We start from the raw sequence: 26,030 nt of genomic DNA, 5'->3' as shown, positions 1-26,030 counted from the left end.
TTTGCAGTTGGGCTCAGAGAACCCCTGATCAGCACGGGAACCCTGTGTTCATCATTCTAAGGCTCTTAGACTTATAGACACCAGCCCCACCCCTCTATGTCCACTCCCCTGCCCTCCCATCCCCCTCCCCACACACCCACACCCATTCACCCACCCACCCACCCACCCACACACACACAGGTCCCATCCCCAGCTGGCTCTTGGTGAGGCCGGGACAGGACTGCCAGCACAGTTTTATTCTTGGGAATCTACAGAGAAGTGTGTAAGGTCAGCGCGGATCCCAGGCTAGGCAGCGGGGAGTCACTGCGGGTCCTCGCTTAGGGGCTCCAACCGCAGCCAAAGTCCGCCCTCTGCGCGCAGGATCAGCTCCGGCTTCCTGCGCGGCTCCTGCTCGTCCGGCAGCACGCGGAAGCGCAGCAAGGTGAGCGCCAGGACCACCTTCATCTCGGTCATGGCGAACGTCTGCCCGATGCAGTTCCTGCGGGAGGGATGGGTCTCTGACTACACCTGGGAACACCCATCCCCATCCCAAAGCATGAGAATCTGACCCAGACCCCCCCGCGGCCCACAGGGATAGGGAAGGGAGCTAACGCCGTGGTCCCTCCACGTGGGCTTCCAGCTCCCCTGAGCCTAGCCCGACGCCAGCCCCAATACACAGAGGAAGGCACTCTGAGACCACTAGGACCCATCCAACCGCCATTCTCCGGACTTTACCCAGACCCTCTTGGGGAAGGAGGGGGATCCAGAAGTCAGACCATCCTCAACTGTCCCTCTTTCCCACTCTGCAGTCACGCCTGAGAGATAATCCCAGAACCCTCCCCTATCCTTGCCTGTGATGCCCGCTGCCCTCACCTGGGTCCCGCAGAAAAGGGAATAAAAGCCAGTGGTGATCTCTCCTTGATGTTTTCTGTGTCAAAGCGGAAGGGATCATACACCTAGGGGCAGGCCAAGACAAGGATGATGGGTGGGGTCTTCGGGACAGTCTTGGAGAGACCGAAGTGCGCAAGGTAGAGAGAGGGGATTTCTGATTTGCCAAGTCCCAACCCTGCCCTCTCCCCCTTGTCCCCTGGAGCCAACAAGGATGGGAAGAGGCAGTACCTCAGGGTCTGGCCACACGGACGGGTTGTGGTGGGTCCCAAAAATACTAATGAGGCAGATGATACCTGTAGGAGAGCAGGTCAGTTAGGATGAAGCCCCCCCACCCCTGCCTGATGAACCCCTCCTCCTGCCCTTAAGTCTCCTCCCCCTGACATGGGCACCTTTGGGGATGACACGGCCATCTGGGAGGACAATGTCCTGGGTGCAGCAGCGGGAGATGACCGTGACCGGGGGGTGCAAGCGCAGACTCTCCTTGATGCACATGGTCAGGAAGGGCAAGTGGGCCAGGTCGTCCCTAAGGAATCCCCACAACACAGTCATCTAGGGAGCGAGCACTGAGACCCCAGCCCTCCTGTTGCCCTGGTAAGAGCCTCTCTCCCTATAACAAAAATGCAAATGTATCAAATATTGCCTAACTCATCAAGTTACATACATTAAATATGTACAATTTTTTGCATGTCAATCATAGCTCAATAAAGTGAGTATAGGCAAAGAAAGAAAGAAAAGAAATAGCACAGAAGTACCAGAGACATTTTAACTGGGTATTTTTAGAAGATGCCTGAGCAAAAACAACACCCAAAGCCAACCATAAAAAGATTTGCAAATTTTCCAAAAATAAAATACTCCAATGGCAAGAGAGCAAAATCAAAAGGGAAATGAATAAGAAACAAAATAAACAAATCCAACTGTTTACTTATTTATCCTGATAATAGAGACACTAGCTCATGAAATTGGACAAAGGAAAAAAGATGGTATGTAATGCAATTGGAAATGTGGGAGCAAATATGTCATTTGGGGCAGATGGTGGTTTTCTACTTAGAAAATACAAAAGAATCCACAGAAAAAGGTTTATGAATATTGATGATTTAGTAAAATTCTTTTTCTTTAATCCCCTTATTGTTGTGTGGCGTTTTAAATATTTAATAACTAATATAGTTAACTGGTTCAAAATTGAGAAACTTTAAAACACTCATTCCCCCTCCTCATACTTATTTTGTGACTTTTTAGGCACCCATCCAATAAAGTACACATATAGCTCTGATAGTCAGTAGGTATTTGGGTACAGTTGGGATCTGACTATCAGAGTCTCATCTGAGGCATATTCTCCACACTTGGCCCTGTCTCTCTTACTCTTACATGGTCCGGGAGTTTCATGAGCTGAAACTCTTCTGCCATTAGGTTGGGAACTCTTGAAAGGCAAAGGATGGACCTGGGTCCTTCCCAACGCTCTAGAACACAGAGTGAGTCTGGGAAGAACTGGAGGTGGGAAGACCAGTGTGGTTATGTTTGCTGAGTGGGGAGTAAACAGATGAAGACAGGTGTTGATGGACAAGAGTTGAATGACTTTAAGCTCAGATGTACCCTGTGAATCCTGAACTGAATTGTTTGGTAGGAATTAGGCAGGAGAAGAGCATGTTTGAAAAAAATGTGATTTCAGAGAGAAAGGCAAGTCAGGGGGATGGAAGTTTGCTTATTGAAAATGTGCTGCATGGCATCTGCCCTCACAAGTTGTTACTGGTTCTCTCAGCAGCCTGGATCTTTCTGTCCCAAAACTGCAACCTTTGCCCTGCTATCCAGGCCTGGTGCCAGACCCTGACCCTGGGCTCTGTTCCTGCTCCCACTGAGCAATAATGACAGAATCCATTGAACGATCTCCCCCTGCCCCAGCTAGGAAGCAAAGCCAGTGAGAGGGGTTCAGGAGTGCCCTGAGCCTACACTCACCATTCAATCTCTTTAGTCTCACGATCCCTCAGGAGCATCTGCACCTCCTGCCGGCAGCGCTCCTGGTATTCTGGGTGCTTTGCGAGGTTGTACAGGACCCAGGAAAGGCCACTGGCTGTGGTGTCATGGCCTGAAGGACAGCCAAGTAAGCTTGGGTCTCTGGAATGCTTCAGCATCTCCCTTACATTAAGTCCCATGAGGAGGTTGGGGAGAATGGGGCAGTAGAGGATGGTCCAGGGCCCACCCCACACATCCCTGGATTAGAGAAAGCCTCTGCCCCATCTGCAGTCCCACACTAGAACCCTCACCCTCAAACATGAAGGTGTCCGCCTCTGCTCGGATGTCCTCATCTGACAGTACATTCCCATCTTCATCCTGGAGAGGAAACAAAATCCCTCAAATCACACCAGCTCTGAGGGTATCTGACCCTAACCTGAGACAAATTCAGAGGCTCCATCATCCATCCAGAAATTTCACCTCACTCTGCTCTCCTAGACATCTCTTCTGCACTGTCACCAGGGAACTCACCCCTCAAGCTTCTGTTTTGTTCCTGATATGCAGAATCAACGATCCATTAGTATTTTCATGCATCTACATGATGGAGGCTTACTGAGAAAAAAGTTAGTGGCAGCCTGCATTACAGGATGATTGAATGGCAACTTTCCCTGGAAGTTAGAGATTGAGAATTGCTCCAATGTCATTTGCTCGTATTCTATGGTAGCAAATTCAGAGCTTCCTTATCTTTGCAGATAAGGGGTGGATTTGAAACCTACAGAACCTATAGGCTTTGTCTTCTCACTGAAGAGTTTACAGAAGAACAATCTCTCTCTCTTTCTCTCCACTCCCTCACAGGGAAAGGTTCAGAGGTGTCTTACATAAGTCCCAAGATTAATAATGGTGAGATAAGATACTGCTCCTGTGAGACAGATGTGGCTGCATGTGCAGGTAAAAGTTAACTCAGAGGAATTTTGAGTGGGAAACTAGAGCTGTAGCTCTACTCTGTCTACTTCTGTGAGTAATAAATGGAAATAGATGATTGATTGACTAATTGACAACCGATACATAGATTGATAGATATTAACATGTTTACTTGGAAATGGAGTAAAACCTCTGGTCCTTCATAATTTCAGACTTAGAAGTCCCCTTCAGGCTGCATTCAATAGTTCCTCCAAAATTTATCCCTAAATCATCCCTCCTTTCCTCAAGCACCTTTCATGGCTCCCCAGTGCCAGTACCTTCAAGTTCAATTTCTTGGATCCAATATATGAAATCAACATCTAGTTTACCTCTTGAATTCAGATCCTACCTTGGTCAACAGGAGCACATCGATGAAGTCTAATGTTTTGGCTTTCGCCTTAGCCCTGAGAAAGTCATCAACACCCTGAGTGGGGAGAGTACGGCGCCGCTCCTGGATGACAGCATCTGTGAAGTCATGCACCAGGCGGCAGGCCCTGCGGAAGCGCCGCCCATCAGGAGTGAGATAGTACAGAAAGTCCACATGCAGCAAGATCTGTTGGTGCCGTTTTGCCACAAGGGCGCTGAGCTCCAAGATGGCAGCAATATATTCACTGGGCTTCCTACAGGATGAGATCATGAAGGAGGCTACACTTTACCTCACCTGAGCTGGAGGAGAACCTTTCAACAGGAGCTTCCTCCCTTCAGGAAACTGAGTATCTGGCAACAGATGGTTTCACAGATGCAGAGAGAAAATGGGCCAGAAGATGTGACTCTAGGATTTCTCTCTCCTTGCACCCCCTCTCTGTGAGCTGCCTCCATGTCCCACCCAAAGCTTAGCTTGGGCATCATACTCTTATCTCTCTGCACAGTTTTCCAGTCCTGCCCCTTTTCCTTCCCAAGACTGTCCGCATAATTCAGATTCTCCAACTGGTCCATGGGTCCAACCCCTCCCCTCGTCTCCTTGAATCCAATGTCAACACTATCAAATGTCTATAAGACAGTCTTCCCTTGAGTGAAAAGTCCAGACTCAGCTTTGACCACACCCTGCATCTGCTCAAACATTTTCCATGGCTCCCTGAAAGCCTCAGGATAAAGTTCCTACCCCTCTGTCTGACTTTTGAAGGTTCTTAGATATAGCTCCTACCTATTCCTCCAACTCTATATATTTCAACTTATTTCCTAGATATCTCCTCACTGCTCCCCTGCTTAGTTCATTTAACCTTCTGGTCATTGTCAAACATTTCTACCTGAAAGAATCACTTTTCTCCTTTTCCTTCCTTGTCTTCAAGCTCCAGCTCTGGCCCACCTCCTCCAGAAAGCCTCTTCTGATTGCCCTAGTCAGTCCTTCCTTCCCCATCTATCCCCTTGAATCTGTGGCTCATGTTCCCAGGCCCTGGACAAGGACTCACTCTTGACAATTGCTGTCAAAACTGAAGACACATTTCTGCAGACTGTCCAAGGTCATAAGGCTGATGTGTTCAAACATGTCCAAACGGGTGCAGCCCTCTGAGGCTAGCTTCTTCCATTTGGCCTGGACAGAGAAGGAAGCAGAAATGAAGCAGGGGCCTTCATTCTGTGATGACCTTCATTCTTGGAGACCAGCCTCCTGGTCTCCAAGACCCATCCACAGACTTTAGTGGAACTGAAAGCTGGTACTTTTTGTATATGAAAACCCCATGGCTGGGAATCAGAAGATCTGCGTTCAGTCCTGGCTCTGCCTCTTCCAGTGTGCTCTTGCTCAACTCATTGCCTTCCTACTAAATCTCCATTAACAGTTCAGATGTTCTGCTTTGGGCCTCCCTAGTGGTGCAAGGGGTTAAGCACCGCACTATGAAGCAATCCGCAGCCTCTGCAGCACAAGTTCGATCCCCGTCCAGCCAGGGAGCAACCCAATGGTACAGTAGACCTCTTCTGTCTCACCCACTGCTCCCCACAGCAGTGTATTTCAGTCAGTCTGCCTGTTCTGTTCCCCACTCTGTCTCTGGTAAGTCCTCTCACCCCCCGCATCTCTGGCCTGTACCCCAGCTGTTGTATGCATAAATAAATAAATCTTTAAAAAAAAAAAAAAAAAGACGTTCTGCTTTGGTGTTGGATGAACCAGGTTGGAATCCCAGTGACTGTTAGGTCACTTGGTAGCATCTTTCCCAAAATGGAAAGATGCTCAGATGCTGAGGGAGCCACCTGCTCACCCAAGGGAGATGGCTTCATGACCCTCATCCAGCAAGTCATAATCTTTGGCTTCTCCACACAGGCTTCTGGGAGGGAAGCAGAAACTAGCACTTTCTGTGCACCCACTGTGTGCAAGGGACATGGCTCCATTATGTCATCCTAACTACCCTGTGGAGGGGGTATTCTTATTCCCATTTCATCTGGGGAAACCAAGTTTCACAAAGGAAGAGCAATAGTCCCAAAGCCACCAGAAGAGTCAGAATTCCAGACAAGATGTCTTTGAGGCCCCATCATCCCTGAAGCTCCAGCTGGGACTGTGGGCTCAAGAGACTCACATGCATGACATTCACGCTGTCATTGAAGATCTTCACGTAGGGCTTCAAGATGTTGAAATGGAAGGCAGGTGTCAGCAGGCGGCGGTGGTGACCCCACTTGTCACCAGCACTTAGCAAGAGCCCTTCCCCTAGTAAAGGCAAATACATAGAATGGGCAAGGGCAGTGCCCTCCCCCGTACCCTCCACCCAAGATTGTCTCCAAACCCCTTACTCGCAGTTACTCACCCAGCCAAGGCTTCAGAAAGTGGTAGAAGAGCACATCCTTGGGGGCGATGTCCGCTGACATGAATGAAAACCATCAGGGCCCATGGATAGAGATAGGGGGGCCTTCAGAGGGGAAGGATAGAGGCCCCAGCTAAGGTCTGCATTACCCATCCAAGCCCAGCATAGAGGAATGGGGCAAAGAACAGAGGAAACGGGGAGAAGCAGGGAGGGGAGGGCCAGACCAGGCTGCGACACAGAGTAGAGCAAAGGCAGAGCTCACAGGTACGCTCCTTCATGCTTAGACACACCCCAACATTACAACATACCTCAGCATGCCCAGCATGGCTTCTACATGCTTCAACATGTTCTAGACACACAAGCAAAGCACACCATCTACAAAGTGCCTTTACAGGGATCTAGGACACTGTGACTGCACAGCACGCTGATATTCCTGGGACATCTCACATGGACCAAACATGTGTTCACATGCGCTGACATGACATGACACAGCAACACTAGCACAGGCTGGGACAATCTGACTTGACCCTCAACATGTCCCACAGACTGGTCCCAGACACACTTAAATATAGATATAATCCCAGTAACATTCTAGATGTAGACTGTGTGTGAGCTGGACTGGGCTCCAGACATGACACAAATGCCCTAAGACCTGCCTCCGACAAGACACTCATAAAGTCTTGGCATTTCTCAGAACAATTCTGGCTCCCAGACCTCAGGCAAACCCAAAACGTGACCCAAACAATCTCAAGTGACATCTCAGACAATAACCAGACAAACCCTGACGTACCTCAAATGCCCTTGACTCCAGCAGAGTCCATTTCCTTGGATCCCAGCATAAACATATACAGGTGTAATCGAGTATAACAACATAAGAGCCCACTTGCAAACACCAGCACGGCGAGATGTGACCAAACAGCAGCCACCACACAGAGACACTCTCAGCATGAGGAGACATGAAGTCAGGCAGCTAGGAGCTCTGGTGAGACACACAGTGGTGTTCCCACCACAGCCCCTCAGACCAGCTCGCACATCACCTGCCCAGCTGGAAGCAGCACAGAGACCTCGGCAGTGGGCAAGCTATGGCCAGGGCATGAGTACCTGGAGCAAAGAGCACGGGCTTGATGAAGGTGGGGTGGAAGATGCGAATGATCGCATGCCAGGGCCCCACCCACCAGCAACACACATCCCCATAGGTGCTCGCCAGGCCCTGTGTGTACAGGAGACCTTCCTCTGAGCTCCGAATCTGGAGAGGAACACAGATAACTCAAGTCACACACTTCCAGGTGATCAGAGGCAGGATCCACAGGACAAAGACACAGACCTGAGCCCGTGAGTCCTCTCCAGCCACCTGTCATCTATTTTCAGCCCCAGCCTGGGTTGGCTCCCAGACCCCTTACACATAGCAATCAGGTTTCCTCAGCACGGGGACCAAAAGCATCTCTCCACATCTGGATCCCAAACACCACATTCACTTGAATTCTACCACCATTTTCCAGATAAGGAAACTGAGGCTCTGAATGAGAAGTCACTCATCAATAGTCCACCAGATTTTAAGAGGAACCCCTGAGATAAAAGACCCAGTCTGTCTGAATCCAGGGCCTGGATTCTTAACCATCGAATTCTTTGAGCCCCCAAAACAAAGCTCTGAGAACCCCGTGCTTTCCACAACTAGGCAATTAGAGATGCAGTGTCTGGTCCCATGACCAGGCCAGGCAAACTAAAGGAAATCCTGCAGTGTTTCTTGGAACTATTGGGAGTGAGTTCACTTTTCCATGAGGGTTGAGCTGCTGGGATTCATCTTTACCAGCATAAGAGTGACACTATCATGGAGAAACACAGAACTAGAACATGACAGATTCCTGGAGACATTGTTTGACACCTGGCTCCAGCCATGTCTGAAGAGAACCCTCCCAGGACCACCGTCAGTTGATTTCCTTGATTAACATTCTTTGCTTAGGACATACAGCGTTGAGTTTCCACCACTTAAGCTGTAGAAGACCTTGGCAGAAAGATCCGGGGACCTTCCCAGAGTCACCCAACATTTTTGGTGTTGGTGCCAATGCGTCAGACACTGTTCTCTTTCTCAGCTTAGTCTCTCTGGGGATGGGAGGGGCAAAAGACAAGGGAAGGGAACACAACTGGAATGGGGTCGCCTCAAGGAGATTTCTGGGGCCAGGAGCAGAAGGATGATAAACTTGATGTGAATGAGTCACAGGATGGGGTAGAAGGAACTGACCCACCAGAGCTAGACATCATGGAAATAGCAGCCCAGACCAGCCACCAGTCAAAACCCCTCATTGCTCTGGGCATGAGACGGGGTAAGACTGAGGGCTGGGTAGCAGGAGGTCTGGAATGCCAGCATTTCCCATCCTATCTCTCTACCCTCTGCTTTAAAAACTATATGTTCATTATTCCAGACACAGTTCCTGCAACTCCTCCTCCAGGAAGACTTCCAGCCTACCCCAACAGAAACCTTGCTTCTCTGGGTAGCCCCAGACCAGCTTCCTCTGGCCAATTCCTGATCACACCAGGTGGCTTATCTCTCTGTCCAGTATTGGGGATTCCTCGAAGGGTTTGGATTGAGGTCTCACAGGGCCCCAGTGGTCCCCAGGACATTGGAGGGGTACCAATAGCAGTGGGAGCAAGGAAGAGACAGTGAGCTGGATGTTGGTGAATACATGAAAGCAAAAGGAAAATGATTGAGAGAGAAGAGGAGAGGAGGGGCCAGGGTCCTGCAGAAGTGGCACAAAGCTGGGGATGGATGAACTGGAAGCTCTTGGATGTGACACAGTGCCCACCACCACAAGCTCTGCATGGGTACCTGAGGCATTGGTGACAGACCGGAACATGTCAGGGTGGCAGAGGGTGATGAGGGGGAGAATAGGGCCCAGCCACATCATAAATCCCTTCTGGAAGGTTGTCACCATCTGAGTTATGTTCCTCAACCCCTGCTCTGTGGGATTGACCTGCAAGCAAGGCAGGGTCCATCACTCTCCAGAAAGAACCATGACAGCTCCCCTTCAGCCCCTGCAGGGAACAGCATGTCCCAAGTCTTGCAAGGGTGGAAGAAACCTGTTTCCTCCTGCCTATCTCGTCTCAGGGCACAAGGACCTGGGGATCTCTCTAAGCCTCAAGAGTATGTCACGGAGCTCAAGGTGAACACATGCTCTCTCCATACAGGGTAGCTGAATCTGACTCAAGAAGACAGATTTTTCTCATTCTGAGAGTGGTTCCAGCCTTGGGGGCAGCCACAGGAGAAGGTCCACATGGGGGAGATTTCTGAACAGTAGAGCAGCCTCCAGATGTGTTCCTGGGACTTGGTCCCACATCATGTTCTGACATGAACAGTCCCCATGGCCTCTGTTTCCTCATATGGTGAAGGGTCTGCAGACCTGAGACCTGCCAGCCCTAGCCAACCCAGGTAAACAAAGGTGAAGTCTGACCATCACTTAGAAGGTGGCTCCCAACTGAGTATGAGCCCCTTTTGCCAGCCTGGTGGTGTTTCTCTTTCGCTCTCTCTCTCTCTCTCTCCCCTATAGCATCTCATCTATCTGTTAGTCCCTCCTAAATCTATAGACATACCCATCAATTGTGCCATTTACAAATAAAGGATGTGACGCCATGCTCACAAAGGGGAAGGAGGGCGGGCCCCCTCCTGTTGAGGCAGCCCCTCCAGTCCCCTGGGAGGCCCCCTCTGAGCCTGACAGACACCACCAGGTGCTGCGGGCAGGTGAGCGTCAGTCACTTTGGCCTTTGAGACAGCCTCCTTCTCCCCAAGGACCCTGAGGTGATGATTCAGAGCACTTGATGGGATTGGTCAAGAGAGGAAAAGTAACTTAGTCAAAGTCAAACTGCAAGGGAGACTGGAGGAGAGAATGAACAAGACCTGCCCCCATGGCCAAGCCCTTAGAATAGGTGGTAGAACTGCAATGGCTGTAATATTCCCACTGCCTCCACAGCTTTCTGAGACTATTCCAAGACCCAGACTCTCAAAATACCTTCAGGATGTACTTGGAATGTCCTCATTTGAATTTTGCCATAATGCTCAGCTCAGCATTCGGCGTACTTGCTGTCTGCAAGTCTCAGGCATTATAGATACCGTGTCTGCCCCTCAGAGCTGCCATCAAGTCAAAGAGAGCAATTTGATTCAGCATGAACAGGGTCAATGCAGAGGCCAAGGTCTGGGGCATGGGAGAGAGGCAGGGGAGTCAAAGAAACTCTCTTAAAGGGGAAGTGGGTGACTAAATTTTACCCAGGTTGGGCAATGGACTCATTGAGACATCATGAGGGTGGGGGCAGGGTTAGAGAGTAAGAAGAAGGTGTCCAGGAGAGGGGGAGAGGCGGGGAGTTGCATGTGCCTGTGGGGGTGAGGGCAGGGAGGTCACAGTGAATTCCTGTGGGAAACTGCAGCCCACAGAAGGCCAGACACAAGGAACTGGGCCAGATACAGACCAGGGACCCTGGACAGCACCCTGGATGTGGGCTCAAGTCTAATAATGGAGACTGTGACCCCAGGGCATCGGCTCTGTAAAGGCCCTCAGTGTTGCACTAATGCGGGCAAGAAGGACAGAAAATAATACCAAGCCAGCTAGGTGTGGGAGGTCAAAAGCATGGGAAAGGCCTGGGGTGGAAGATGAATGAGTGAGGAAAGATGCCCCCTGAGGCCTCCCTTGCTTCCCAACTGCCTGAGACCCCAGACCCCATCCCTAACTCACTGAGCCCCACTCCATCTCCTCAGGAAGTCCATCTACACTAACACTCTGACCTGTTCTGCCACCACACTCACCAGGCCCAGGTGACCCAAGAACCAGTTCCTCCTTGGGGGCTGTGGGAAACACCGAAGGCGACAGCAGTTGTCATAGAAGGCATAGATGCGGGCCAGGACTCGGGCCAGGAGCCAGGAAGCCCCCAGCAGCAGCAGGAGCTGCCAAGGGGAGGCCCACAGCGACCCGAGCCCCAACCGGAACAGGCTCAGCTGCGGCATCCTGTGGGGCACACCGGGTAAAGGGTGAGCACCTGTGGCCTGGGAGGCCTTGTGATGTGAGCTCAGAGGCAGAGGCAGGGGTAGTTCACATACTAAGAGATGGCGAGGGCCAATGGAGTGAGGGACAGGGACAAAGTAGGATAGGGAGAGGCAAACTGGGGATCATAGAGGGTAGGGAGATACTGCGAGCTTCAGAAGGGAGATGGAGAGATGGAGAGAGAGACAGATAATTACCCATGGTGCCCACACATCTCCCAGATCAGCTCACTCTGTAACCACCCCTGCCTTGGGCAGGGTCCTTCCCCACCCCAGGCCAGAAGCCCCAGCCCCCTCTACCTCCAGGCTTGTACCTTTTGCTGGACCGGCTTGTCCCATGCAAACTCCTCTCCCCTCCTTTTGGGAAGTCCTTTGCCCTTGGCCCCTGACAGTCTTTGCCCTGCCCCTGCTGGCAGCACTGAGCTAAGCCAGCCAATCCCCACAGGCCAGATTCTCCTCCCCATTGGGCAGCCATCCAAATAGAGGGGGGGAGGGGGCTGCAATGTTGTCAAGGGTCACATGGCCTGGGCAATGGATCCTTAGGATTCAGAACCTCTCATGCGGGCTTGGGGGCATCTTGGGCATCAGGGCTGGACAGCAAAAGTGATTCAGGGGCCCCAAGTTTAAAGCCACCCCTTCCCTTCCAAGACCAGAGCTCAGCATGCACAAACATGAAATTGGCAAGGTGCCAGATAAGTAGGACCAGGCCAGCCTTGTCCCAAAACATCTCTAAGTTCCTCTCCACTTGTGGGCCAGGAGGATGCCATGCATTTCTCAGTGCAGAATGGGAAGCTCAGAGGCAGGAAGCTTCTGGCCTCCAGGGTGCACCGTCTGGCAGGGGTTCAAGTCCCATCTCCAATCTGCCCAGGGCCTCCTCCCAGAACAAAGAAACCAGCCTGGCAGGGGATTACCCGCATCAGATTCTGGGGATAAAGGACCAGGAGGAAGAGGGGGCCTGCTGCTGGGCATGGCTCACTGTGGAGAAGGATTAGAGAGGAGAGGGCTGTATGAAAGGGGGTTGAAGTGGTGAGGTACCAAAGGGCCATGACAGCACAGGACAAGGTCAAAAGAAGAGGGTCAGGCTGGGAGACACTGAGGGGGCCCATTTCTGCCTACAGCTCACTCTCACTGTGGCTGAGCCAGCCCTCTCTGGCCTGTCTTCCCATCTGGGTAATGGGATGTCAGAAGAGTGTCAAAAGGGAGGCTCCACAGAAGGAGGAAAGGATAAGGAACCCCCAAGAAGAGGGAATGAAGGAAAGGGGCTGGCAACGAATATTGACCACTGTATGGCAGTGCTCCACAGAAAGTAGACCAGCTCTGTGCAAGCAACTGTAGGAAAAGCATGCCCATGGCACTTTGGGGACCTTGTAGAGCATGCCCTCAGTGTGGCAGGAACTCTACATGCTTTATGCAAATTATTTTATGCAAATCATACCTACTCTGTGCCAGATAATCTACATAATGCATGCCTACTGTATCCTATAGAAGGCATACTTAATGTATGCTAGGTATTCTCCATAAAACAAGCCTACTGTGTTCTGGGCACTCTACCTAAAGCATGCCTACTATGTACCAGTGCACTATACAAACACATCTGTGTGTACCAGGTACTTTACATAAAGGCAACCTACTGTATGGGGGTGGTCTACATAAAATAAACCTACTCTAACCTGCTCTATGTAAAGTGCAAAGTACTTTACAAAAAGTGTACCTACTATGTGAAAGATCTTCTACATGAAGTGTACCTACTGCATGCCAGATATTCTGCAGCCAAATAAATATCACGTCCCTCTCAGCTCCCTGGGTCAGTGCACTAGGGATTAGTCTGAGAACCAGGCAAAAGCACCACAGGAAGGAAGATGATACCCACTCAACAGAAAATCAAACTGAGGCTCAGAGAAGGCAAGCCACTAGCCCAGACTGCAGAGCCACAAAGAACCCAAGTCTGTATATTCCCAAGTCAAAACCCTGCCTCCCTGCCATGCTACTCCTTCCCACTCATAAGGGACAATGCTATCTCAAGCAAAGCACTCATCCCAGAAGGGAGATCTCTCTCCCACATTCAGGATGCACCACCACCCCACTGGTCTAGTGTCCCCAATGCTCCCTTGATCCTGCCTGTATTGCTTGATGGGATAATCGCAGGTGAGACAGGGAATGTGACTGCGGGTAGAACAGGGGCTTTGCAGAGCCCCTGAGCAGGAATGTGGGAGACAAACAGTCCTCCCTGCACTGGGGGAGACTTCAAAACTCTCTCTCCCTCTCCCCTTGGCCAGGGGATTCAGGCAGCTACTCCTACAGCCCTCAGTGTATGGGTGCATGAACCCTCCATGGCCTTCCCCCCTCCACAGTAGCAGACAGCTGTTAGCAGGTCTATCCACATTAAGATTGGAGGCAAGGCCAAAGTGATAAACCAGACAGAGGAGAGCCAGGCCCTCGTGACTGCATGGGCTTAGCTCACTGCCTACCTACTGCGTGTCAGGAATGGGCAGGCAGACCAGAGCAAGAACAGCAACCACTATCAGCCTTTGCCAGCCTAGCCACTGAATCTTTTCAGGTCTTTTACATGTATTGGCATTTTTACTTTTCATTTTACTGAAGAAGATATTGAAGGGAAAATCTATTTGAGTGACTTGTCCAAAGTCACAAGCTTGTGGCACCAGGCTGTCACCAGGCAGCGGCAGTTCATACCAGGTACCCTGGACCTCTGAGCTGTGCTCCTCCACATCAGTAAATCTCATTAATGCCACCTTACCAGGTGGTGGGGATAGCTTGAAAAAGACGATGCGTGTAAACTCACAGGATGGAGGAGGGCTCAGCAGTGTTAGCCATCGTTATTGCTCTTGTTGTTCTGTAACCATCCAACAGCTGTGCAATTTCATGTCATCACCCCTTTTAACAGAAGAGGAACCGGAGATTCAGAAAAGTGAAGCAATGTGCTCAGTCCCATAGCAAATGGGTAAATATAACAACCAGTACAGGTGACAGCAAAGCCGGGTACATAGTAGGTACACATAAAAGATCTGGGGAAGTGTGAGGTTTGCAGCCATGAGTTCTAAAGTTCTCGGTCTTCCACCATCAGTATCACCTGACAAGTGATTCTGCAGAAAACGTGGAATCTCATGCTCTCTGTCCAGAAACGCTGACTCAGAATTGCATTCTCATATAACTAGATTTTTGGTGGTGGGTATAGTGTGGTATTTGTAAGGTGTGAACCTGTATTCCCAAAACACATAGTACTGTAAACCAGTAGTATCTCAATATTAAGACAGAGAGAGAGAGAGAGAGAGAGAGAGAGAGAGAGAGAGAGAGAGAGAGAGAGAGAGAGTAAAGGCCAAAAGAATAAGCTAAAAAATACTGAAAGCTGTTGCCTCTAGGAATACAGAAATTGAAAAGAAAACTTGAAGACAATAGTAGTAGATTTCATGAGAAATCTTGCACTGCTTACTTTACAAGCAATGGTGACTCATTGAAATAAAAACAAAGTTTGAAAAAATGAGAAAAAGATTGCATCCCACCAGGGAATAGTTTTATGCTCCTGCAAGTTTTACAAATCATGTCCTTGTTCCTTGGACGCCTGCACTGTGACTGCAGGAAGCCTCAGGTGGGGCCTTCTCTCCTGAGCCTGAGGACGCTGAAGCGTCACAGTGAGGAGTGCCCCAGCTGTCAGATCACACAAGCCTGACTTGTGGGGGGGCCACAGTCAGTGTTGTAGGACAGGGGGCCTGGCAAGGAAAGGCAGAGACTGGTCCCTCCCAAGGGGCCTTCCACACTTCCCATAGCTGGCCAGTGGCTAAGTGTGTGTGACACCAGCCTCTGGCTCTCTCACGAGCCCTCTGACCCCCAGGGTTCATATCTGTAAAATGGACCTGATAACGCTTCCCAGAGCTTTGGGGGGTTTTATCAGACACAAGCAAGGGGAAAGTAGGTCTCATTTACATATAAAACTTATGAATGTGTGTTTCTATGTGGGGGTATGTTTGCATATGATTGAAAACGTGCAGAAGAATCCACACACCACAGATGAATTGGAGGAAATAGAATTGCAGTCTTTATCCTTTTAACTTGCTACACATCTCTAATGCTTTTTCTGCTCACTAAGCTGCTACAACATGAAGAAGAGAAAACACCAAAAAATTTTTTAAAAAATAACAATTTGTCACAGTTGTGATAGGGGAAAAGAATAGAAAACAGAAACCTGGCTCATACAAAGCCAAGAGTTGAAAGTGGGGGTAGAAGTTATTAACATAGTTGTTAAACTAGCTATAAAATGAAAAATCCTTAAGTGCCAATGTCTAAATCAGGAAGCACAGACCCAAGCAGGTGTCAGACTGCTGTAAAGAGTGTCAGGGAGGACCTCCCTGGTGGCGCAGGTGGTTGAGCGTAGCGCTGTGAAGCTGTCCGCAGCCTCTGCAGTGCCAGTTCGATTCCCACCGGCCTCAGAGCAACTCATGTGGTGAGCAGACCTCTCCTGTCTTGCCCACTGCTCCCCTCAGCAGTGTATTTCGTCAGTCTGCCTGTTCTGTTCCCCACTCTATCTCCGGTGAGTCCTCTCACGCTCCTGAGCATCTGGCCTGTACCCCGGCTCTTGTATAAATAAAAAAAATTTTATAAAAGAAAAGTTTAAAAAATAAAAAAGAGTGTCAGGGAGGTGAGGATATGTAGATTGAGGTGAGGATATGGAGATTGAAGACCATTATAGAATCTCTGGTCCTTTTTCAAATTCTACATAGTTATTCAAAATCAACAAAATGAACCACTCCACAAAGGAACGAGCCGCTCCCAATGATAAGACTATATCAGGGCAATTTCTGCACTGGCAAGAGACGCAGTCCTTCTACCCACCTGTGACCACGCAGGTGCTTGCTTCTTTTTGTAACAGGGTGGTCTCCAGGAAAAGGGGAGTTTCCAGGTTCCCTGCCCCACCCAAAAAAGGTTGGAGCTAAGCAGGGAGAAGAAGGAGCTGGAAAGGAGACTGGAGGAGGAAGGAAGCAGGATGGAGAGCAAGGAGACTTGCAGGAGGCACATGCAGCAGGGAGACAAGTGAAGAAACTATGCTTTCCTTTTGGTCCTGGACTGGTTAAAACAGATGTGGGTGAGAGACCAGTGGAGAGGTTAACAATAGAAGCTTTCATCTTGATTTTGATTTTGCTCTTTTCCTCCCAGACTTGTCTGGGTGTTTCTGATCCTTTTCTATGGGTGCCTGCCAGAAAGTGCTTTTGTGGCAGGCTTTTGGGCCTTGCTCTGGGCCAATCCTGTTTGGGTGGACTTTTACCCACAAGGGGACGAGTAACTGTGGGTCCTTGATTTAGAAACTCTGTTCTTTGTCTTTTCTGTATTGTTCACTAATTGTATTAAAACTTCTTTCCATTAAAGGTCTTACAAGTTTTGTCTTGATGTGGAAGATGGCAGAACCTATTTAGAGCAGGCAGGTTTGGGGGTTCTGGGGTGCCCCTCTCCCTGCCTTGTAACATTTTTACCAATCTTTTCTTTTGTGGTCCTCTTTCCAGCCTATGCAGGTGCTCTTCACTGCCAACTCTCTCCCTATTCAGGACAGCACAGCCTCATGCCCACCCATGACCATGGGTGGTGTTTCTCTGCACTGATATCCCTTTGCAAAGCAGCAGAGGCAGATCTCCTCCCAGGGCTGCCTGCTTCTGACCATGCAGGTGTCTCTTTTAACAAACCTGTCCCTTTCAGGGGCAGCTCTTTCTGCCCCCTTATGTCTATTCAAGTGTCCTTTTTCTTTTTCTCTCTTTTTCATTATAAACCTGCCCTTTTGGATATCACAAACGCCTCTGTATCATGGAGAAACTCTCCTGGGAAACTTGCCAGTGCCACTGAAAGGGGAGCTCTGGTGAAATTTTTCCCAGAGTTAAACCAAGGACCCACTCTCTAAACCCAGCATCCCCAAAACACGACTTCAGTAGGGACACAGAGTCCCCACACAAAACAGATAAGCAGCTCTTCGTTTCTTTCACATTGAAGACATACTCCCGAAAGTCAGCCTGGGGTCCCTTGAGGACAAGCATGCAGGCTGCCTGCTGCCTGGAGGGCCTCCTTTCCTCTCCTCAGTCACCAGGAAGGAACAAGGCCTAGATTCAGCAGAACCAAGTTCAAACCCCAGCTCTGTTTCTCATTGGCTGTGTGGCCTTGGGCAAATTGCTTGCCCTCTCTGAACCTCTTATGCTTCTCAGTAAAACAGGGAGGAGAATGTATATCTTATAGGTATATCCTCCTTAACAATACACAGTGCCAGACATGGTGCTTGAACCTGGACATGGAATGAACAAGACAGAAGGTCTGTGGTTTATGGTGTTCATGTTTGGTGTGGAAGCCAAGAGGAAACAAGACCATGTCAGATGGTGGTGGTGATGAAGGAAGTTAACAGAGTGAGACATGTTAGCAAGCGAGTGAGGACAATCAAGGAAGGCCTCCCTGAGGAGATAATCTTTGAGCAGAAACTTGTATCACATGGAGGAGTGGCCCAGGAATAAAAAACAGCCCTTGGAGGGCCTCCCTGGTGGCACAGGCTGTTGAGCACTGCACTGTGAAGCTGTCTGCAGCCTCTGCAGGGCAGGTTTGATCCCAGCCTGCTGCGAGAATCCCGTACGACGAAGCAGACCTCTCCTGTCTCGCCCGCTGCTCCCCTCGGCAGTGTATTTCATCAGTCTTCCTGTTCTGTTCCCCGCTCTGTCTCCAATGAATCCTCTCACCCTCCCACGCATCTGGCCTGTACCATGGTTCTTGTATAAAAATAAATAAATCTTTAAAAAAAAAAAACAGCCCTTGGAGCTGCTCCAGCAATGTAAAGACTCAACACAGAGTGGAGCAATCAAATGGCCCAAGAGTGTCATTCTTGCTTCCTTCCTCACACAAGTGAGATAAACAGACAGTGAGGCAATTCCGCTCAGCATCTATGGTGAGGGAAGCTGAACCAGTCCAGGAGGGCTAACACCTGGCGGTGAAGAGACCCAGCCGGACATTCTGTCCTGAGGCAGGTGTTGCATTCTGCTCACCACAATAAAGACCATGACACCTAACCAGCCTCTAAAGGCTGACTTATAAATCAGCTGCCTGTTTCTTGGCAGGGGCATGAGGAAATCAAACAAGGTGGTTTTGGGGAAATAAGGCAAAGGAAAACTTCAGGAAAGTCTGGAAGATCCACAATATAGTTGGGATCAAGTTCCCTTGGATGGAATTTGTTGGGTGGTGCCAGTTCTGAAAAGCAGTCTGGCCACTTGCCCCATCCAGAAGTCAACAGAAACCACACCTGTGGAGGGCAAAGGTTGTGTCTCATTCATCGACCAAGAGAAGGGGACCCCAAGAACGTCACTAAGAAGCAGTAGGGGAGCCTTCAGGGAGAGGAAGCAGAATTTTTCTCCAGATTCAGGTGTCCACTTAGCCAATGTGCAATGAGCCACCAGGGCAGGGCTGCTGAGCGGCCTTTCATCTTCCAAGGCACATGGTTGTGGAACCGCCACTAACGGAGGCCGACTGGAGGCTCTAGCCACCCAACTGCAGCCTCTCTGAATCAACTAAGGGTACAGTTATTAGTCAGTGAGAGGAAACTATAAGCAACCCGAGGGGGTTTGGGGAACAACACCCACTCTTAGTAAAGCTTTCATATGCAGCTACTCCCTCAGGGTTCCAGGAATAGCTGATTCCTGGGCCCATTAGCCTAGGGATGATTCTGGTCCCCTGGATGCTCCACTAGCCATTGGCTTTCCTTGACCCTCCCCTCACCTATGCAAACTCTCCTTGCTTTTTTTTTTGGGGGGGGGGGAGGTGTAACATTATCTTACAACATTTTATAGATTTCAGCTGTACAGTCTCACTCCTCAACCCACACTACGCCCTTCACCAAATGTCCAGTCGCCATCTGTCACCAACCAATATGCCCCCTCTGCCTAATGTCTCTTACTTCCTTCCTCTTGGCAACCACCATTCTGGTATCAGAATCTGAATTTCCTTTGTTCATTTTGTCCCTTATATTCCACAAATGAGTGAAATTACACCAGTTTTGGTTTTTTCTTTTTAACTTATTTTACCTGTTTCATCCACATTGTCCCAAATAGCAAAATTTCATCCTTTTTCATAGTTGAGTAGTATTCCATTGTATAATATACTATATCTTCTTTATTCATTCAAGTGTCATTGGGCACTTGGGTTGTTTCCACATATTGGCTATTGAGAATATCCCTGCAATGAACAGAGGGTTGTATAACTCTTTTCAAGTCCATGTTTTCATATTCTTCAAGTAATACCCAGAAGTGTTTTTACTGGATCATGTAGTAGTTCTATTTTTGATCTTTTGAAGAATCTCCAAACTGTCTCCTTCTCCCCCATTAGCTGCACAAATTTATATTTCCACCGGCAGTGTACAAAGATTCCTTTTTCAATACACCATCACCAACACTTACTTACTTTGATAATAGTCATTCTAGCTGGTGTGAAGTGAAATCTCATTGTAGTTTTGATTTGCACCTCCCTAATGATAAGCAATGTAGAACATATTTTCATGTATCAATTGGCTAACTGTTTATCTTCTTTGGTGAAAAACCTGTTTAAACCTTCTGCCCATTTTTAAATCAGGTTGTATGTTTTTTGTTGTTGAATTGTACATATTTTGGGTATTAACCCATTGTCTGATATATGGCTTGCAAATATCTTCTCCCATTCAGTTGGATACATTTTTATTTTAATGATGGTTTCTTTCACTGTGCAGAAACTCTTCAGTAAGAAACTTTGCTTCTCTTGGCAAATAGCTACCTCTCAAACTGCCTTCATTTACCCCATCTGAGCTCCCTGCCAGGACCCAACTGTTACATCCATGATGAGATAGGACAGACAACTTAGCAAACTTTGCAAAAGCACCAAAAATTCTGAATAATTCCACTCTACATCTGTCATGAAAGGCAGGAAAGGAAAAAATTGCTCTTATATTTTCTGACATTTTAATTTTTTACTGTTTTGTTGGTACATACATCACTGTATACATTTAAGTTATACAATGTAATGATTTGACTACTTTATTGTGAAGCAATTACCACAATAAGTTTAGTTAGCATCCATCACCTCAGATACTATAAAAAGTGAAAGCAAAAAAAAGAAAAATGTTCTTTGTGAGGAGAACTCTTAAGATCTTACTGCTTTCCTATATACCATATAGTAGTGTTAGCTATAACCATCGTCTTGATCATTACTTACCTCTATTATCATTTATCTCTTTTAATTCAATTTTTATTTAGAACCTACATCTTTGTTTTGAGACTGGTATGAACAAAACTAAAATACAACTTTTATTAACATAAAAGTTGGGAAAATACAGGAAAATGTAGTCATATTAAATATTAATGTATTTGCAACAGAATTATTATCTCAGTCATTTCATGAAAGCAAATTCTGGACCAAAAAAAGGATATATTTATTTTTATAGGGGTAGTTAAATACTTAATGTAACATATAAAGACAATGATTTATAATAATGCCTGCCAGAAACAGGCAATGTCATGAGAAATGTTACTTTTATTTCAAAATTTTTAATAAAATTAAAATGGTTAAAGAATTTCCTGAGATTGATCAGTTGGGGCTTCCCTGGTGGCACAGGAGTTAAGACGCAACCTATGAAGCAGTCTTCAGCCTCTGCAGCATGAGTTCGATCCCCTGGAGGGCCAGGGAGCAACCCACATGGCACAGCAGACCTCTCCTGACTCACCCGTTGTCCCCCTCAGCAGTGTACTTCGGTCAATCTGCCTGTTCTGTTCCCCCACTCTGTCTCTGGCAAATCCTCTCACACATACACCCCACACCTTGGCCTGTACCCCAGCTCTTGTATGCATAAATAAATAAATCTTTTAAAAAATAAGACTGATCAGTTGTACTGCAAATAAAAAAACAGTTTATTCAAAAGAGCCCTTTTCTTTCTGTTATTTTTCAAAAAGACCTGCCATTTACAGGTAACTACTATTTTATTGATCAATTGTTCAAACTGGTATCAATTCACATCTCAGTTTTACTTCGATGTACACACATTTTCTCTTTCCAGGAGATTATCTAGTCTCAATACCAAAACACATTCATTAAAGGAATTTGAAATTGAAAATCCTTCATGTGATCTTGGTTCTTACTTTCATTCCACCTTATTTTACTTTCTTGTATTATTTGTCCTTCCTCCTCATCACCAAAAGTCTGTTCCCATCAGCCACCTTGCACTAAGGCCCATGGTGAAGGTGAAATCCAGTGACAGCTGTGGCCATGCCCATCCCTGCTTAATGGAGGGGTCAAATGTTTCCCTGGGGATGGGACACACAATGGTCAGGCCACCTAGATCTGCCTGCAGAGATTCACCTTTACTCTCACATTGGAAACATGGTCTTTCTTCAGTTCCTTGGAGAAAGGTTTTATTTGCAAAGTTGTCTCTTTTTATCATCTGGAGGATTTTCACATAAATAACCTATCCTCATACTTATTTCATTGTCCCTTGTGGATGGTTTACTTTTTTCCTTTTCAGTATCATTTTCCCCAACCTCCCCTTACCTACATGCACTGATGGTTCTGAATTACTTATGAGTTCTGCTGGGTCTACAGAAGAAAAGAATTTCAACACAGCATGACCACTAAATAAAAGTTGCTTCCACTTCTGCCTATCTGTGATACTTTAAGTCCCAGTGCAGATTTTAACTTTTGGCATATTGTCTTGAATTCTTTGTTTTCATACGTCCCTTCTTCTTGAAATGAGTAATAAAAATCATTCTTCCTGAAATGACTGGCCATATCTCTATCATCTACATAAGCTTCTAATTTATGCTTCTCAGGGGTTGGATCTCTGCATCAATGGTACCAAGTACATGCTGTTTTGGTTTTGCCTTTTTGTCTGTATTTCTTCACAGCAGTTTGTCCGCTTGAGAAAATTCCTCTTCCCAGCTATTTTTTCTCACTTGAACTTGGGGCTAAATCAATTTTAATTTCTATTCCTGGACTTGATCAGGTTCTGACACTAGTTCTTATATTTCTTTACTGCAAGTAAGCTTTTTAAGTCCATCTTAGAGAACTATTTCATTCTGCTTTTAGGTGGAGTTGCAAGCTGTGTAGTGTATGTGAACTTATTCAGTTCTGTTGAGAAACTTTGAATAAATTCTGGGTTAATGATTAATGCTGAGTGTCCAAGTACAGATGGAACTCAAAGCTGCCGTTAAACTCTGCCAAGCAGGGAGAATGGGTTTGAGGTAGACCTTGAATCACATCAGATAAAAAAATGATAAGGCTCACGCTGGAGTAGATGAATTATCTGTAAAAAGTAATAGGGCTAACCCTCCAAAGAACTCTGAACCTTGTGCTACCCAGAGTTGAAACAAAACCTTGCATACAGAAGCCATCTATCTAAATCTGTTCTTCACTAAGCCCAAGGCTCAACTCAGTATAAATCTATTGGAATGACTCCAGATTCTTGAATGAGACCTAAAGCTTTTCTCACAAGGTTAGTAAAAGTTCAACTGTTTGCTCCTCTATCTTCCAAATGCACATTGCATTATTTTAGGGTTATTTAGTTTGCATTTCCTTCATAATTTCAAAGCTCTTATGATGGCACAACCAAACAGAATCACTCCCCCTAACAGCCAGGAAGATACAATCCACTGGGTTGGAAACAAATGAACAAACTAGTAAAGGCAAATGCTATTGACACCTCCCAATCTTAGGGGTTGGCTAGGAGCCAAGTGTTGGTAGGTGCCCATGTTCCTGTAATGAAAGTTGCCCTGCGGAGAGGGTACTCAGCTCAAGCAGCTCAATCAAGTTGACACCCTCCTGTAACGGGAATGTGTGGCAGGATAGTAAGTAGTGAATCAAGTCAGCGTCCAGCTGAGGGTCAGGAAGTCTCAGGGAAGTTGCCCAGCTTGGAACCCCCTGGGCAGCCTCTCGCAACTTTGCTAATTTCTTGATCTGGTAGGTAATTATATGATGCCTGTATAGCATTTTAAAGTATAATTACTAACATATGTAATTATGTTATATTTTTAAAAGAAACAGCTTTGTTGTGTCTGTCATTTAGAGAGATCAATACACATGACCTGGAGAAGCCAGAAGGCCACATGATTAAGTAACAGACTACAGGTATCATGGTGGAAATCAGGATTAGTTGTATGAATTTGGGAAAATCTCTTCTCTATGCCTCCATTTTCTTGCTGAAAATTGAAGGGTAATAAATAGGTTGTGAAAATCAAAAGAGTTAAAATGAATAAAGTGCTTATAGCAACACTCCCTGACATACATCAGCTCCAAGTATTTGTTTGACATTATTTCTCTTATTTTATGACAGACTAAGGACATGAGAGCCAAGAGCCTTAGGTCACACACATATCAGGGGCCTTGCTAGGTGTGAATCCCCTCCCAATCATTCCTTCTGCCCTTAATGCAGAGAGGAGGCTCCCAGGGAAGGAGAAAACACTAGACTTAATCAGGAGTCCCATGGTCAAAATTGGGCTTTTCTACTCTCCAACTGTGTTGGGTAAGTGGTGTCTCTCTCTGAGCTTCACATTCCTCCTTGGTTAAAAAGAAAGGGAGGCAGGAGGCATAATAGGCCTGAGTGGATAGGAAGAGTGAATCTACATGTGTATCTTACTTTGCATTCCCCAGCAGTACTGGGTTGTCAGAAAAGTCATATATGTATTTTTTCTATTTTCTATACAAAAATGTGTCATGACTTTTCTGACAACCCAATAGATCCTGAAGCAAGGATTCAAGTGCACCTAATTTATTTGGAGGTGACCCTGAGACAAGACTTCAACTGCAAATTCTTTCCTTGCATGATGATCCTATAAATATCAATAGGGCAATAAGGAAAGTGATACAGGAATGGAAGACAAGGCAGCAGGGGGCGGTACTTTATCAAGGAAGATCCCACTCAAACAGTTGAGAACCTCTGAGAGACACCAGACACCATGCAACCACCAGTCATTAGCCAGGCTGCTTCCAAGGGCATTATTGCTCTAGAATGTCCTATCTAATGAGGTCTGGAAATAGGGAGGAACCTCCAACAGCAATAGCTACAAAGAGCTTGGTACAGACTGTTAGAGTAGTTTAGTACCTTCAAGATAAACACACTCACACTCTTACACATTATGCATGTGCACCCATAATGCACACAGTCACACACATTTGTGTGTACAGTCACACACATATACACAGTAGCATGCATGGTCACATGCATACATGCAAACATACACATAACACATACAGCCACGGGCACACAAAATTGTTAATTTACATCAAAATATGCATATATGTGCATGCTCACACTAACATGCACCCACATGGGCATATAATTACATGCATACTCACATTCCCATGCACAATCATGCATGTGCAGACATTTACATGTGCACATAGTTGCATATATACACCCACACATATTCACTTAAATACTGTTCTGTGTGCACACCTTCACACACGTTAAAAGCCAGGTGCACAAATATACACATACACATGGAATTAACTGAAATAATTAAGACCAAATTCCTAGAATTTGTTGTGCCAAAAATATGCAGCAGATAAAACCTCTAATACATGCAGAAGGAATGAGACCCCACAACACATTAAAAGCATCAGCACTGGGTATGTCTTGAGAATCACACACAAAGGTGCAGCAGAATTCCTGGCCCCCATGTCTGTAGAGGAATCTCAAGATTCTGATAGAAGTGGGAGAGGCACCTCCCACCCATCCCCAGATGGCCAGACAGCTGGAAAAGCACCTATACTAGCCTCCAGATGAGCACCACAAAGGCCTGCAACCCTGGCCATGGACTCAGCTGGCCCTGGACAACAACCAGCTAGAAGACTGCCCATGCGAGCCTCTTAGTTAGCCTCCCTGCTGCCCCAACTGGAAGATCACCCTGAGGAGCTACAAAGAGATCCCAACACCACCCCAAACTCCACAAAAGCCCTAGCTGCCAAGTCCACCAACCAATACATGCCTAGAACAGTGGAGAGAAGGACCTATACACACACAAAAAATCTCCAACTTCAATAGAGCAAATCCAAAGCAAACAGTGAGGAGAAAGAAAAATACAAATAGCCAAGCAAGTCCTCAAGGGAACAATACATCACAAGGAGAAAGCAAAACTCCAGATCCAAACCATAAAGATATAGAAGAGCTTTTTTAACTATCACAGAATTCAAAATTTCCATGATTAAGAAAATTAAAGACTTAGAACAATACAAGGAAAACACAGAAAAGCAAATGAATGCTGTGAGAAACACAATCAAGGAACAGAAAATCAAAATTGAAACCTTAAACAAGAAAGTAACAAAGTTAGAGGATGTAGAAAGATCAACTGAAGAGAGGAAAAATTCTGCAGAAAGCAAAAGAAATAGAATAAGCCAAATAGAAAAGCAAATCAGCGACCTCTAAGATGAGAAAGAGGAGAGAAACAAACTAGAAAAGAGAAATACAAAAGGAAAAAAAATGAAGCAAGACTTCAAGAATTTTCTGACACCACGAGGAAAGG

General features: G+C 47.0%; 1 protein-coding gene across 4 annotated transcripts in view; it reads right to left on the bottom strand.

Moving 5' to 3' along the window:
- Positions 1-300: 300 nt before the first annotated feature.
- The window catches only part of LOC311182439 (cytochrome P450 4F3), a gene marked incomplete at both ends in the record, with an annotated part of 57,357 nt that continues 31,627 nt past the window's right edge, over positions 301-26,030 (bottom strand). Inside the window, 12 exons of one of the 4 annotated variants that reach the window (XM_084251223.1) lie at positions 301-478; positions 853-935; positions 1,099-1,163; positions 1,260-1,393; positions 2,821-2,950; positions 3,129-3,195; positions 4,127-4,397; positions 5,187-5,308; positions 6,282-6,409; positions 6,507-6,560; positions 9,328-9,472; positions 11,293-11,490. In XM_084251223.1, the coding sequence (XP_084107349.1) occupies positions 301-478; positions 853-935; positions 1,099-1,163; positions 1,260-1,393; positions 2,821-2,950; positions 3,129-3,195; positions 4,127-4,397; positions 5,187-5,308; positions 6,282-6,409; positions 6,507-6,560; positions 9,328-9,472; positions 11,293-11,490 (1,575 nt within the window). Of the gene's footprint in view, positions 479-852; positions 936-1,098; positions 1,164-1,259; positions 1,394-2,820; positions 2,951-3,128; positions 3,196-4,126; positions 4,398-5,186; positions 5,309-6,281; positions 6,410-6,506; positions 6,561-7,604; positions 7,750-9,327; positions 9,473-11,292; positions 11,491-26,030 lie in introns of those variants that run through there. The other 3 variants (XM_084251226.1, XM_084251224.1, XM_084251225.1) reach the window with 3 other exon arrangements.

This window comes from Talpa europaea (genome assembly GCF_964194135.1).
Source record: "Talpa europaea genome assembly, chromosome: 12".
Lineage (NCBI taxonomy): Eukaryota > Metazoa > Chordata > Mammalia > Eulipotyphla > Talpidae > Talpa > Talpa europaea.
The sequence above is the reverse complement of the archived record's forward strand: the minus strand, read 5'-3'. Positions and strand labels throughout refer to the sequence as shown.